We start from the raw sequence: 13,389 nt of genomic DNA, 5'->3' as shown, positions 1-13,389 counted from the left end.
TCATGTGGAGTAAATTAGACTGTACAATTTGGTACAGATTTATTATATTAAAGCCCATTTTACGTCCTCTTTTTTTTAAATACCTTAAAAAAGTTCTTTGGGAAATACATGGCCGGACTATGGAGGTTTCTCTTGTTAATCCGACTATCAAATCCATACAGCAAATCCATACTGACAGCATAATGTGTTTGAATGGGTGTTGATACTTTTTCATCCGAAAAATTCCGAATTAGCGAGATCCGGACTAACGAATCGTCGGACTAGCGAGGTCCGGATAAGCGGAGGTATACTGTACCTCCTAGAATTCTTTCAGAGTTTCATTCAAATATTCCTTCGGAAATTTCGTCCAGTAATTTGTTTAAAAATTCCTCAAAGATTTCCTTTGAACATTTCTTCAGAAATTCCTTCCTCCTGAGATTCATTCGGAAAATCCCCCGGCAATGAAACCGGAATCGGAACTTTCTCCATGAATTCCCTCCAAACTTCATGAACGCTTTCGAAAATTTCTTCAGAAAAACATAAGAAGGTTTCTTAAGGAATTCTTCCAGAAATTCCTTCAAAAAGTCTTTTAGAAATTCCTTGGGAATTCCTTATCCAAAAATTCCTCAAGATATTCTTTCTAAATTTCTCTAAAAAAATCCTTCCCAAACTCTAAGGCGAAATTCTAAGAACTTTCCTGGGAATTCCCGAACGATTTGTAAAAACTAGAAGGGGTTTCCTTCTTGAAATTTCCAACATTCTTAAATTTTCCCCACAAATTTTTGTTTTTGAACATTCCTCCAAGATTTTTTTTCAGATATTCCTTTAGGGGTACTTTCAGTGATTCCTTTGGAAATTTCTTTAGGAAAAAACTTTAAGAAAAAATCTCAATAAATGCTTCGAAAATTCTTTTAGCGCTCTCTTTAGAAATTCCTTATAAAAATATCTTTAGAAATCCCTTAGGGATTTTTTTGTTAGGAATTCCTTCTGAAATATCATTGGCAATTCCCATTTCAGGAATTCCTGGAGGTAATTCCTATAGGCATTCCGTGAAAAATTGTGATCAAATATTTTTGAAATTTCTTCCCCTTTGATTTTTTTTTTAGGAAATCCTACAGAAATTCATTCAAATTATCCAGCTTTTTTTAAGTCCTGGAGGAATTCTTTGGAAATTCTTTTTGAAATTCCTTCGAGAACTCCACGCAAGAATATTCACGGTTGAATCAATCAGAAACAGGCTTGTAAAATGTCATCTGCATGTCATTTGACCAATTTGTTCATAACTTTCTTTAGAAGCCAAATTTATTTTATAATTTTAGATGTACTTATAACTGAGTAGGGCTACATTTTTGTCCAAGGGTTCATTGCTCTAAATAACATCTGAGGCTGGAGAGTGAAAACTCTCCAAAATGTCACGTGTCATTTGACATAATGTCATTTGAATGTCATTTGCCTCCCACGCCCCAGATTACGTATTTACAACAATGTCTGGTTAGAAAAAGTTGTAGGCACATTTAAGCGCTATAAGTTCGTCAAACATCATGAATTGATAGCTACCGTCTGGAAAAAGTTCTGGAAAAAATATACAAACGAATGCAAATGACATTTTACAACACTGATCAGAAAAATTGCTTACGTAATTAGTGTACGGCCCCTTATGTCGATATGTTCAAATTTTCAGGCTACTAGACCTTCTTTGGACAATCAAGACATTAAGACAACACATCAAGAACAAAAAATGACATTTGAATTGTTGTCGTTTTTTATAGCAACGAGCTTTTTCCGATCTAGTATCTACCCAATTCCTGTAGAATCCAATGGCCGGGATATTATTTCCAGGAATATTCGCGATTTGAGCTAATCAATCTTGGAGGAACACTATTTGCACCCGTTCGTCTCAACTACTTGTTTCCAACTGCCGAGCCAACTGCCTTCTTACCTTGGTTTCGGTTTATTTCCCTGATGCTCTCTCTGTCTAGTTGCTCACTCTCTCATTTCATTTCTAACGTTTGAGTCAGGGTTGTAATCAAGGAACACTGAGTTGTTTGTTACACTCTACATCCCTTCTCTACCTCGAATTAAACTGAAGCAAGAATCGAACTTAGCTAAATAGTTACTTTCATTTGGCACTTATACGGCATTATATCTACCGCGAGTCTATCTATACCATAAATCATATGCGACTAGTGTAGTACTAGAATTCACGTATCTTCTCTATGGTTCAATGCACCGAATGAACACAATGGCGTTTGAGACGGGCGCTGTTTACTAAAAATGAACACTTGCATGAACTCGATGAATGAAAAAGTATTCATTCTTAGTAAACAGCGCACCGCTCAAACGTCAATGATGAATTCGGTGCATTGGACCATACGAAATCTTTACCTCACTGGAAATTCTGGAATGCTTTCCAGGCCCTTCATCCACATTGTTTATTATTGCCCATTCTGGTCGTTCTGACCTGGGAGGGAGAAACAGATACGAAAAATGTGTGTGTCAAGCCGAGCCGAAATCTAGCTGTCAGTGTGAGCTGAAAACGAAACTCTCGGCAAGCAAATTTTTGAAGGCAATATAACAACAATAACACGCAAAAATGAATTTAGTCTTTTCAGGTGGCGCCTACGTTGATTGTTCTTTCTTGTTGGAAATTTACTTGTTGCATGACGACAGTTTATAATTAATTTGATGTGTAGTATCGAGAGCTCCCTCCCAGGTTCTGACTATTCTTTAGATGTGTGTTATTACATCCTCTAATATAAATCTATACTTATTTATTGATATGACAGTCCTGTGTGTGGATTTGTTCAGTTATTGTAATTACATAATTACAATAATCGTCAACTCAACAAAATCCGACCAAAACAAACACAGGAACTGTCACAAAATCAAAAGCCGTATTGTTTTAGTTTTATTATAAAGGATTCCGTCAGCAAAGAAAAAAACAGGTAAATGATTTATCAAATAATGTTTCCTTTAATTGCTTTTTGTTTGCAGTATTTATCCTCTACATTCACACTAAAGCTCCAAACAGTTTCATCTACGGACTGTAACGCTGTGGAACAATTATTTTTCTGCTTGAGCGCTTCGGTTGCTCCTCCGCTGCGACGTATGGTTTTTTTAGAGTTCGTTTTGCTGGAGTTCGTTGTTCCGGGACAATCGGAGTTGGTTGTTCCTGATTAACCGGAGATGATTGAGTGTCGCAATCCTTTGAAGGGGAATGAACATCGTCGGTTGAGCATGGAGCTAATTCTGTGTCTGATTCTGTGGATCTTGAAGTTGGTCATTTTCGTAGATGAGTTATGCACCTTCGATACATTAGTCCTTCTTCATTAGCAATTATCGTATCGTTTCCAGTTTTCTTAATAACTTTGAATAGTTCAAGACGGAATTTTGGCTCAAGTTTTCCTGTGACATAGTTTCTCATCATAACTGTGTCCCCAACCTCGATTTCAGAAGCCTTGGCGTGTCTACGCTCATCAGCATACAATTTTCCTTGCATTTTTCTGATAGCATCTCGCTCCCTTACATCTTCCTCAAGGCGTAATCTTGGCTCCGTTCTAAGAGATGGTAGCATGTCCTTGACTGGCCGACCCATTAGCAACTCCATAGGAGCCTTATCTGTTACTGAATGGGGCGAAGTATTATACATGAATACATAGTCCTTCAGTGCCTTCCGCCAGTCAGTCTTTGTTGCCTTCGCAATCCGCAATGTTCTTAAAATGCCTTGGTTTTGCCTTTCTACTAACCCGTTCATTTGCGGCCAGTAAGGGATTGTACGGATTAGTTTAATGTTGTGTTGTGAACAGTACCTCGAAAACTCCTCGCTAGAAAACGGAGGTCCGTTATCGCTTCTGATTGTCTCAGGGTAGGTTTGTTGCGAAAATATTTCTTCCAAAGCCTCGATAGTTTTGCTGGCATTTGTGCTTTTCATTTCAATGACCTGTAGAAAGCGACTAAAATAATCCACAACTACTAGAAATGTTGCACATTCCTTTGCTGTAAAGAAATTTACCGCAATTTCTTGCCAAGCCCTTTCAGGCATTTCTTTCCTCATCATGGATACAGGGGAGTACTCGTTGCGCACGGTAGCACATCCTGCACATTCCTGAACTCTGTTAGTCACATCACGATCCATCGATGGCCACCATACTTTTACGCGGAGGATCCTACGCATGGTGACAATACCAGGGTGTCCACGATGTGCGATATCTAGCGCTTTAGTTCTGAGTCTGTCTGGAAGAATTATCCTCTCGTCGCGAACAATTTCTCCCTTGATTATACCAAGCTCTTTTCTGAATGCTTGATATCGAAACAGGTGTTTCGGCCATTCATCTGTTTGTAATGCATTAGTTACAGCAATAAGCATCTCGTCTCGACGCGTTTCTTCAATAATTTCATCCAAACTAATAGCGAGTGGGTTGTCACCGATAGCGAACAAAAAATGTTCTGAATCGTCATCGAACGCTGAAACTGATGCCGGACGAAGCCTTGACAGTATGTCTGAGATGTTGGATACTCCTGGGATATGCTTCACTTCAAAATCGAAAGGCAATAAACGGAGCGCCCAGGATTCGGCCCTAGAGCATGCATGTCTACCATCGCGATGTTTTCCTCCGTAAATATATTCCAGCGTTTTGTGGTCGGTGAAAACGGTGAAGTGTAAACCAAACAGATATAAATAGAACTTCTCTACCGCCCAAACAACAGCCAATGCCTCGCGCTGTGTTTGTGGGTAAACCTTTTCAGCCGGTGTTAATCCCTTGGACGCAAAGCTTATTACCCTTGGTATTTTCGATTTGTCTCTCTGCACCAAAACAGCTCCTAAGCCCACTGGGGAAGCATCGACATACATTTCGGTTACGTCTTTTGGATCGTAGAATTCCAGCTTGTGAACACCACGTGAGAATTCACTTCGAAGGTCGTCGAAGGCTTTGCGCTGTTCTTCTCCATATGCGCTTACTTCTCCTCGAATGTATTGTCGCAATGGTTCGCTCCTTGTGGATAGATTCGGTATGAAGTGTCCTACAAAGTTTACGAGTCCTAAAAAACTTCTTGCTTCTTCTTTCGTTTCAGGTTGGCGAAAAGTTCTTAATGCTTCAACTTTATCGTTGAATGGGCTAATGCGTAGAGCATCGACCTTAAAGCCCAAAATCTCCAGCTCTTTGACACGATACAAACACTTCGCATCGTTCAATTTTACATTGTTTTCTTTGAGTACTTCCAGTACTTCTGCAAGTCGTGCATCGTGTTCAGCTATTGTACTGCCCGCTATAACGATGTCATCAATGTATACTATGACGCCTTCAATGCCTGCTAACATTTCCGACATTATTCTCTGAAAAATCTCGGGCGCACAGTTAATGCCGAACATCAACCTTTTAAATCGCATAAGCCCTCTTCCGGTCATAAACGTGGTTATCGCTCTAGAATCGGGATGCAATTCAACGTGATGGAACGCAGATGTAATGTCAAGTCTGGAGAAAAAGGTAGATCCCCTCAATTTGTTAAGGAACGTGTCGATAACGGGTAACGGATAGTGCTCTCGCTGAATAGCTTCGTTAGGATAACGCATATTAACACAGAGTCGAACGTCGTTTTTGCCTTTGGGAACCACGACCATAGGAGAAATCCATTCTGGGGGTCCATTAACTCGCTCTATGATATCCCTACGTAGCATTTCAGAAATTTTTGCATCAACTTGTGATTCTAACGGAGCAGGAACTCGCAAATAAGCTAATTTCCGCGGAAGCACGCTCTTGTCAATTGTCAGCTTCACCTGTATATTTGGGAACTTTGGAAAGGGGTCAATTTCTGTTTCCACCCTGCAGACGTCTAAACCGACTTTCAGCACCTTTAGATCCTCTGCGGTCCTTTTGCTCAAAAGGCATTTGTTTGCCCCTTCTATTACAATTCGGGATAAGCGTTCGGCTTTGTATCATTGATCGAGATCCATGCTTCGAATACCAAAAGCACACTCAGTGGTGCTTCGCTTGCGTATGCCCTAAATTGACGATCGCATTTAAATTTAGTTTTGAATATCTTCGCTTTATGTTCGTTTAGAGCAAGCCATGCTTCGTTCGTGACAGTATTTATTGAAGCCCCCGAATCAACGAGAAAGTCTATCGGAGTTTTGTCAACAAAACATGTGATAGTGCCACTGTTCCGATTCGACATTGTTGCCTATAGATACCACGTACCAATGTGAAGACAGAACAAAACAAATAAGTGTATTTATAGAAGTATTTTATACGATTTTGAAGGATTCTACAAAATATATTTTAATTCTAGTGACAAAATTATTCATCTACCTTGAGCATTTCTCCTGGTTCTGGACGGTGGGGCAGCTCCTCCTTCCATTCGGCATCTCTTCCAAGAGTGTTAGCCTCTTCGGTGATTTGAGTTCGATGAGTGTTGTATCTGGGTTCAACGGTTTGCCTTGTGAAACATTTTCGAGCGAAGTGGCCTTTGCGACCGCAGTTATTACATCTTGATTTCTGTGCCGAGCATCCATTCGAATCCGTTTGATGACGGTCTGAGCTACACCGACCACATTCGGACATGGTCTCCCGCTTGATCGGTCTATTGTCTCGGTTGAAGGACCTCTCACGGAAGGTACGGTTACCGGTATAACTCTCTCGCACGCTTCTGAATCATGGTCTTTGCATTTGTGTTTGTCGGACAGCAGCCACAGCTACCGGTCCAATCTCGTTACCGAATGGCTTTGTCTTTTCTTTCTGCTTCATCAGTATTTCGCGGGTTACTGCATAATTTACCAGTTCGTCCAAGTTGATCATTCTCCAATCCTTTATCGCATACTCTCTCGTCCTTAGCGCCCATCGTGATTTGATGTAGGATTTCCATTTCAGTACGGTCCTTGAATTCACATCGCGTGGCTTGTGTTCTCAATCTCAGAATGTTTCGTCGCTTGATTGCCTCATTGAACGGAACAATTCCAGCTTGATGCGATCATTCTTCTTTCCGATGAAAAACTTTTGAAGGCGTTTTATCGCGTTATCATATTCTGGATCCTCTTATGGCATGAATGGTATTGGAACTGGCGTTGGTTGAATTTCATCACTAACTGGGCCGAGATTATAATAAATTCGTTGCAAGCCACGACCGCCTAGAGTCAGCAAGAGCACCAGCTTCTCATGCTGCGTTCCGACGTTGCGCATTTCCACCAGTAGCTCGAATGACCGGTGCCATTCTTCCCACTCACGTCTGAGGTCTAGTCCATTCACTGCATCGTTGAATGGCTCCAATGGCCAACTTGTTTTGTAATCAGCGTTCATCTGTAAGTAATATGAGATATTTTCCTCTTGAATAAAATCTTCAATCTGATTCCAACAGAAACTGGTTCTAACATTTCGATCACAAATACAAATACATAAATTTTGATAATACTCTTGCAAAACAATTTCTTATTTTTTCATATTCTTTTACATGCTATCTGCACATCTGTCTACCTTTATGGAACTCACACCACTTTTTTTTGCGAAATTTTTTGCGAATCACTTTATTTTCTCTTTTCCCTTTTCATTCGCCCTTCAGTAGATGGCTATATCAATTGTATGTATGCCGGTCTATTATAATACTCTTGCACTCTTCAGCCTATCGCTGGTCTAGTGTGAGCGCTCATGTGCTTCGGTTACAACCGGACCCACACTTTTGTTTGCCTTTTTGTTTTGTGCTTCGGATTTGCCGGTCTCACACAGTATTCTTTGCACTCTTCAGTCTATTGCTGGCCTAGTGGGAGCGCTCATGTGCTTCGGTTAGAACCGGACTCACTCACCTCTCTTTTTTTGCTTCGGGAAATACCGGTCTAACATTTCAATTATTCGTCGTACTCTTTTCGTTATACCTTCAGCGGATGGCTAGCTTAGTGCTACGGTTATTACCGGGCTCACTGTCAGCCATTTTGTTTTTTTTTTGTTTGCGACAGGCTTCGTTTTTTGAAAAAAATATTCCATGTCTATACGATTATTCGTAAGCTCAACCACAAGACAAACATATTCCTTACCTTATCCAATGTTTCGATCGTACCGCGCTGCGCCAATTGGAATAGTCGCGATTTGGCTTATGAGCTAATCAATCTTGGAGGAACACTATTTGCACCCGTTCGTCTCAACTACTTGTTTCCAACTGCCGAGCCAACTGCCTTCTTACCTTGGTTTCGGTTCATTTCCCTGATGCTCTCTCTGTCTAGTTGCTCACTCTCTCATTTCATTTCTAACGTTTGAGTCAGGGTTGTAATCAAGGAACACTGAGTTGTTTGTTACACTCTACACTTCCATTCCTCGGTCTCTCCATATCTCGATGGTCCATCAATATGTAAAGGGTAAGGGTAAGGGTAAAAGTTCCAATAGTCGTGGGTGTTCCTATAGTTGCGGTAGTACGGTTTCCAGGGAATTAACAAATTAAACGCGGTAACACACATCACTGGTCAATTAGTCGACCTGTCATAACACGATGGAAACAAAAACAACATTGGAATTACATTTAAACTGGTAAAGTATCTTTAAAATACTTTATTTTTTTCTTTCCCTTGGACCAATAGTTGCGGTAGTGTTCCAATAGTTGCGAATCCCGTATAAAACCCATGGGATTCGCAACTACAGGAACACGAATAACAAAATACCGCAACTATTGGAACACTGTACCAATAATTGGAGGTTTGATTTCAGGGTTTGCTTCTGCAACGACAATAGAGGCTCACTTGCCACCGAGCGTCCGACCAGCTTCGGTGTGTGATATTGCAGGGTATCATCGTTTCTATTTTTCTTGATTAATGACTTGTGAGGGAAGTCACAAGTTTTTGGAAAAGATGTTCAATTTTGATTTACATAGTTTAGTTTGCCATTTTAAGGTGTTTTTATGAGATATTGCGCAGCAGTTTCACAAGCGTTGGTCGGAAGGAGACGATGCAGAAAATATTCGCATGGATGGGGTCAGTAGCAGTCTAAAAAAAATTCTCACGATTTTGATAGTGATTCGAAAGGCAAATTATTGAAAATAAATCGGTTCTTTTCAGAATCACCATTTTATAGAAGAGAAGGTTGAGTTGAGACAAATTGTTTTCAAAGTGTTAATCATGATCGCTTGGTAACAACAGAAAGATGCCATCGGCAGCAAAATCACAAGCGGGGAGACTGGGAGACTGCAAAAAATACTATTTTTTATATCCACTAGAAAGGCACCAACACTCATACTGCTGTTTATAGAAATGCATCGTTCAGAATTATTATATCGCGAACAAGCTTTGTTCATGACATTCTGTCTTTCCCTCATAAAAATACGAGTAATAATCAACTCTGCGTAAACAATTTAATTTAATTTAATTTAATCGGCATCTGAGCACATCTGAACCAAATTCTGCAACGCCTGTTTTTCAAAAGCTTTTTTACGCCGACTTCAAACAAATATCACAAACGACTATGGAAAGGCGAAAGCTTTCCGATCACAACCAGGCAAGCGTTAGATGTCAGATGGCTGTTACGATAAATGGGGATTGAAGCCAAAATACCATCCAAGTGCCTACCCCCAAGATGAATTTAAAAGGCATCTCCCCAGACCTGGATCCGGCTTCCAACGCAAAGGCAAAGGTATAGAGGTACGGTACAGGCACGGGAAAGCATCGTGCCATGTGAATATCGACTAAAGCGTGTGTGTATGTCAGCGATGTGATATGAAATCAAATTTTCTAGGAATTTTCCAGTTTCAAATTACCGCAGACACGTGCTAATCTGCAATGTTGTACCTAAAATCCACATGTCCATGATGCGAGGCTGCTTTCAGCGGGTTTGACCCCAGACCAGAGACGTCAGGATGGTGCTTTCGAAAGGTTGTTACGTACGATGCCCGAAGCAAGTGGAAATTGGGGAACCACGTGATATTATTCACTCAGCGTTGAGCCAGGGCTAAGAATGTTTCCGGTTCCGGAGCGAATATTCATATGAAGAGATGGAGTTTCATAACCTAATAATTGTTGATTGAGCGTTATTGGTCGGGATAAGAAAATATTACAGTGTTCAGCCTGTTTTGAAAACAGATGTTGGAAGTCTTCAACTTAAGGTCACTCCTGACAGAATCCAAGTTTCAAAGTGCTCGCGTTTTCGGGGGCACACCACTCGATACGGAGGCGGCGGACAACTGTCATTTTTGTTGATTTAGCTTTGCTGCGTCGCAGCATGCGTGAAAAAATAAAAATGACAGTTGTGCGTTGCTTCCGTATCGACGCCAGCACTTTCAAACTTTGATTCTGTCAGGAGTGACCTTAAATATCTATCATTTAATTTATATTTTACTGCAAATGACAAAGAAAACTAGCTCATAATTTTACTGCAAAAAGTCGATTGAAATACAGAAAAATATATTCGGGAATTAAAAATTCATATAAAAAGGTTGCGCATACATTTTGAATTACTGAATTGTGTATTCATTTAATACTTATAATATAACGAAAGAAATCGAATATTGGAAAGCATCTCCTTACAGTTCTTTATATACCACCCTCTACCAATGATATCATTTATTCCGCTAATCCTTGCATTAGCAACATCTGCCGGGGGCCATCTTGCGGAAGCGAATTTTTATTTATTCAGAAAGATATAACACCGCAGGTGCTTCATTAAATTACAGACGACGTGGGTAATTCGATTAGCCTAGCGATTCCAACCAGAACCAGGCCGTTTCAATTCCGTGCCCGTTTTTTCCACGTGATTCTTGTTCTGCCGAGCACGCGGAGCAGCACGCCGTGAGCAAACAAGATGCGATGGGACGGGATGGAAATCTGCCAGGAGCCTAATTCTCGGAACGGAAACGAACGGATCGGATCCACCCACGGTGGGGGTATTTGTGCGATGAGGTTGGCCATAATTAATCGACCGTCAGAGGACGGAAACACACTTCTGCTCAGATTGATAATCATAATTTATCTTTTCTTTGTTTATTCTTGACGAGTAGAAAGGTAATGATGCTTATCACTTGATGTTGGCCTTATCTGAGATAATGACGAAAATGAAAATTTCAGTTTGGGTAAACCATCGACGGATTTCAAGTGCCGACTCTACATCCAAGTTTATGTATATTTTGTAGATGTCAATGAAACAGCAGAGCTACCAATGTTCGCAGATTTTCAGGCAATAGCAGTGACCGCTTTGGCAGGTTTGTCCTATTATTGTCAAAGGTTTTTTAAGACCTTCAATCCTTTTTGATTCAATTCCCGAACAGACGGAATATGGAAGACTCGTTTGTATTTTGCAATATTTCTGAAATATTTCATTTGAATATTTTATAATGTTGGTGGGCTAACAGATCTTGATGGAAAACAGATTTTAGGTCTTTAGTATGCGATCATTACATCTGTCTTACAACAAATACTCGCAAAACTTTTGCAATTTGATGCGTTTTAGGTGCTGTTCGGCATTTCAAGCAAAGTTTGACTGAAGAAAAATGTTATAGTCAGGGTCATTAAAGTACGACAATCAAGCACTCCCCTGAAAGCTCTTTTTTATTTCGAATGGAAGAATTCTCATTTTAAATACTTCATTCATCTGCTTTAAATATAAAACGTGTTCAAGTGGACGTACATGAATAAAAATGGCTTATCCTTCAAAGTTGACCAGAAGATTCTATGCACTAAAAAAAGTCGTCGAGTATAAGAATAGTTCATGTTAGGAATATTTTGGCGATAATAGAAGAGAGTCTCGCGAAGCCGTCGTTGTCCAAAATTGGAAAAAATGCGGATACAGCCTGAAATAGTTTTCGAAAAAAAATATGGAAAAGTAGCACATCAGGACACTGTAGATCTTACTCTTGAGCTCTTGATGTTGATACTTATGACATGGCGAACGTTTTGTAGAAGGAATTAACGCTTTCGAACTGAACAAAAACTTTTTCAAGCTTTCAACAACTCTTTCATCATTTGAGGACAAAATAGCAAGCCTCTCTGATGTCGAATGTATATTTTCAAAATAATACTTTACGACAAAATTCAAACTACGATTTTAAATTAGTTTCGAGAGTTTTTTTTTATTTCCCGGGAAATCCCGGGAAATTATTATTTCATTTCCTGTTTCCCGGGAAATTGATTCCCGGGAAAAATTAAGCCCTACCTGAACCGATTCATTTGAATCTGGACTGTGGGTTTAGAAGTTTTGGCCAAACACTATTTTTATTACGCCTGAGAAAAGCACAATTACCGCTAGGTGGATGAATCATGGTTTTTTCTTCCTAATTTTCACGAAAATTGTCACTGTGAATGAGAAACTGTGAATAAGAAACTTTTACGAGTAAATTGTGTAGAATTTTTTTGCGAAATTTGTCGGAATTTACTTGCGAAGTTCTTCAGTATTTCTTTGGGAAACTGTTCGGAATTACCCAGGAGAACTCTTGGGAATTTTTTTCTGTGAAACCCTTAAAATTTCATCGCAAAACACTTCAAAATTTAGAAATTTTGAAATTTCTTCTGAAAACTCATCGGATTTTCCTTTGGAATTTTCTTGGAAAACTCTACGGATTTTCCTCGGAAAATGCTGCAAAATTTCTTCGTAATTTCAGGATTTCTTCGGAAACTTCTTTTCTTCAGGATTTTTTTTTTCAAATTTCCTCTGAATCTCTTCTGAATTTTCTCGGGAAACGCTTCTAAATTTCCTTGGAAAACTTTTTGCAATTTCATCGGAAATCTCTTCGGTTATTTTTATGGTTTGGGGAAGTCTTTGTAATTTCGTCGGGAGGCTCTTCGGATTTTCCTCTTTGTATTATTTTTTCGGAAAATTCTTTGGAATTTCCTCGGGAAACGATTCAAAATTTCCTCGGGAAACGCTTTTAATTTTTTTCGGGAAACACTTGGAAGTTTCCACAGGAAATGCTTTGAAATTTTCGCGTAAACCCTTTGGAATTTAATCTGGAGACATTTTCGATTTACCTCTCAAGTATTACGTCAAGATACAATTCGAAATATCCTCAGGAAAATTTTCGCATTTTCCTCGTGTTTCTTTGGGACACGCTTCAAAATTTTCCTGATTTTTCTCGGATCTCTCTTTTGAATTTCCTCGGGAATTTCTTAAAAAATTCTTTTGATAAAATTTCCTCAGGTAACTTTTTGAACTTTCTTTTAAAGCGCTTCTAAATTCCCTCGAGAAGCTCTTTGGTTTTTCCTCGCGAATCTTTTCGGCATCTACTCGGGAAACGCTTCTATATTTCCTCAGTAGACTCTTCGAAATTTCATACGAATGCTTTTTCAACATTCCTCTGAAAACTCTTCAGAATTTTCTCGGAAAACATTTCGGAGTTTTTTTTTCGTAAAACGCATCGGAATTTCCTCGGGTAGCTCTGCAGAAATTCTTCGTAATTTATTCGGGTAACTCTTCGAATTCAGCTCTTAAGTGTTTTTCGGAATTACCTTTGGAA

At 39.5% G+C, this 13,389-nt stretch overlaps 2 protein-coding genes across 7 annotated transcripts in view; one reads left to right on the top strand and one right to left on the bottom strand.

Annotated features, from left to right (window-relative positions):
• Window positions 1–8,103, bottom strand: part of LOC134219474 (pickpocket protein 28) — a 187,059-nt gene extending 178,956 nt beyond the window's left edge. Inside the window, exons 1-3 of one of the 3 annotated variants that reach the window (XM_062698205.1) lie at window positions 8,000–8,103; window positions 6,288–7,271; window positions 2,957–6,159 (exon numbers count right to left, since the gene is read on the bottom strand). In XM_062698205.1, coding sequence (XP_062554189.1) covers window positions 3,260–5,656 — 2,397 coding nt within the window. In that variant the 5' untranslated portion in view covers window positions 5,657–6,159; window positions 6,288–7,271; window positions 8,000–8,103 and the 3' untranslated portion in view covers window positions 2,957–3,259. Of the gene's footprint in view, window positions 1–2,956; window positions 7,272–7,999 lie in introns of those variants that run through there. The other 2 variants (XM_062698204.1, XM_062698207.1) reach the window with 2 other exon arrangements.
• The window catches only part of LOC134219475 (uncharacterized), a 407,421-nt gene that overhangs the window by 88,390 nt on the left and 305,642 nt on the right, over window positions 1–13,389 (top strand). The window lies entirely within an intron of this gene.

The sequence above is a fragment of the Armigeres subalbatus genome, chromosome 3 (genome assembly GCF_024139115.2).
Source record: "Armigeres subalbatus isolate Guangzhou_Male chromosome 3, GZ_Asu_2, whole genome shotgun sequence".
Taxonomy (NCBI): Eukaryota; Metazoa; Arthropoda; class Insecta; order Diptera; family Culicidae; genus Armigeres; species Armigeres subalbatus.
The sequence above is the reverse complement of the archived record's forward strand: the minus strand, read 5'-3'. Positions and strand labels throughout refer to the sequence as shown.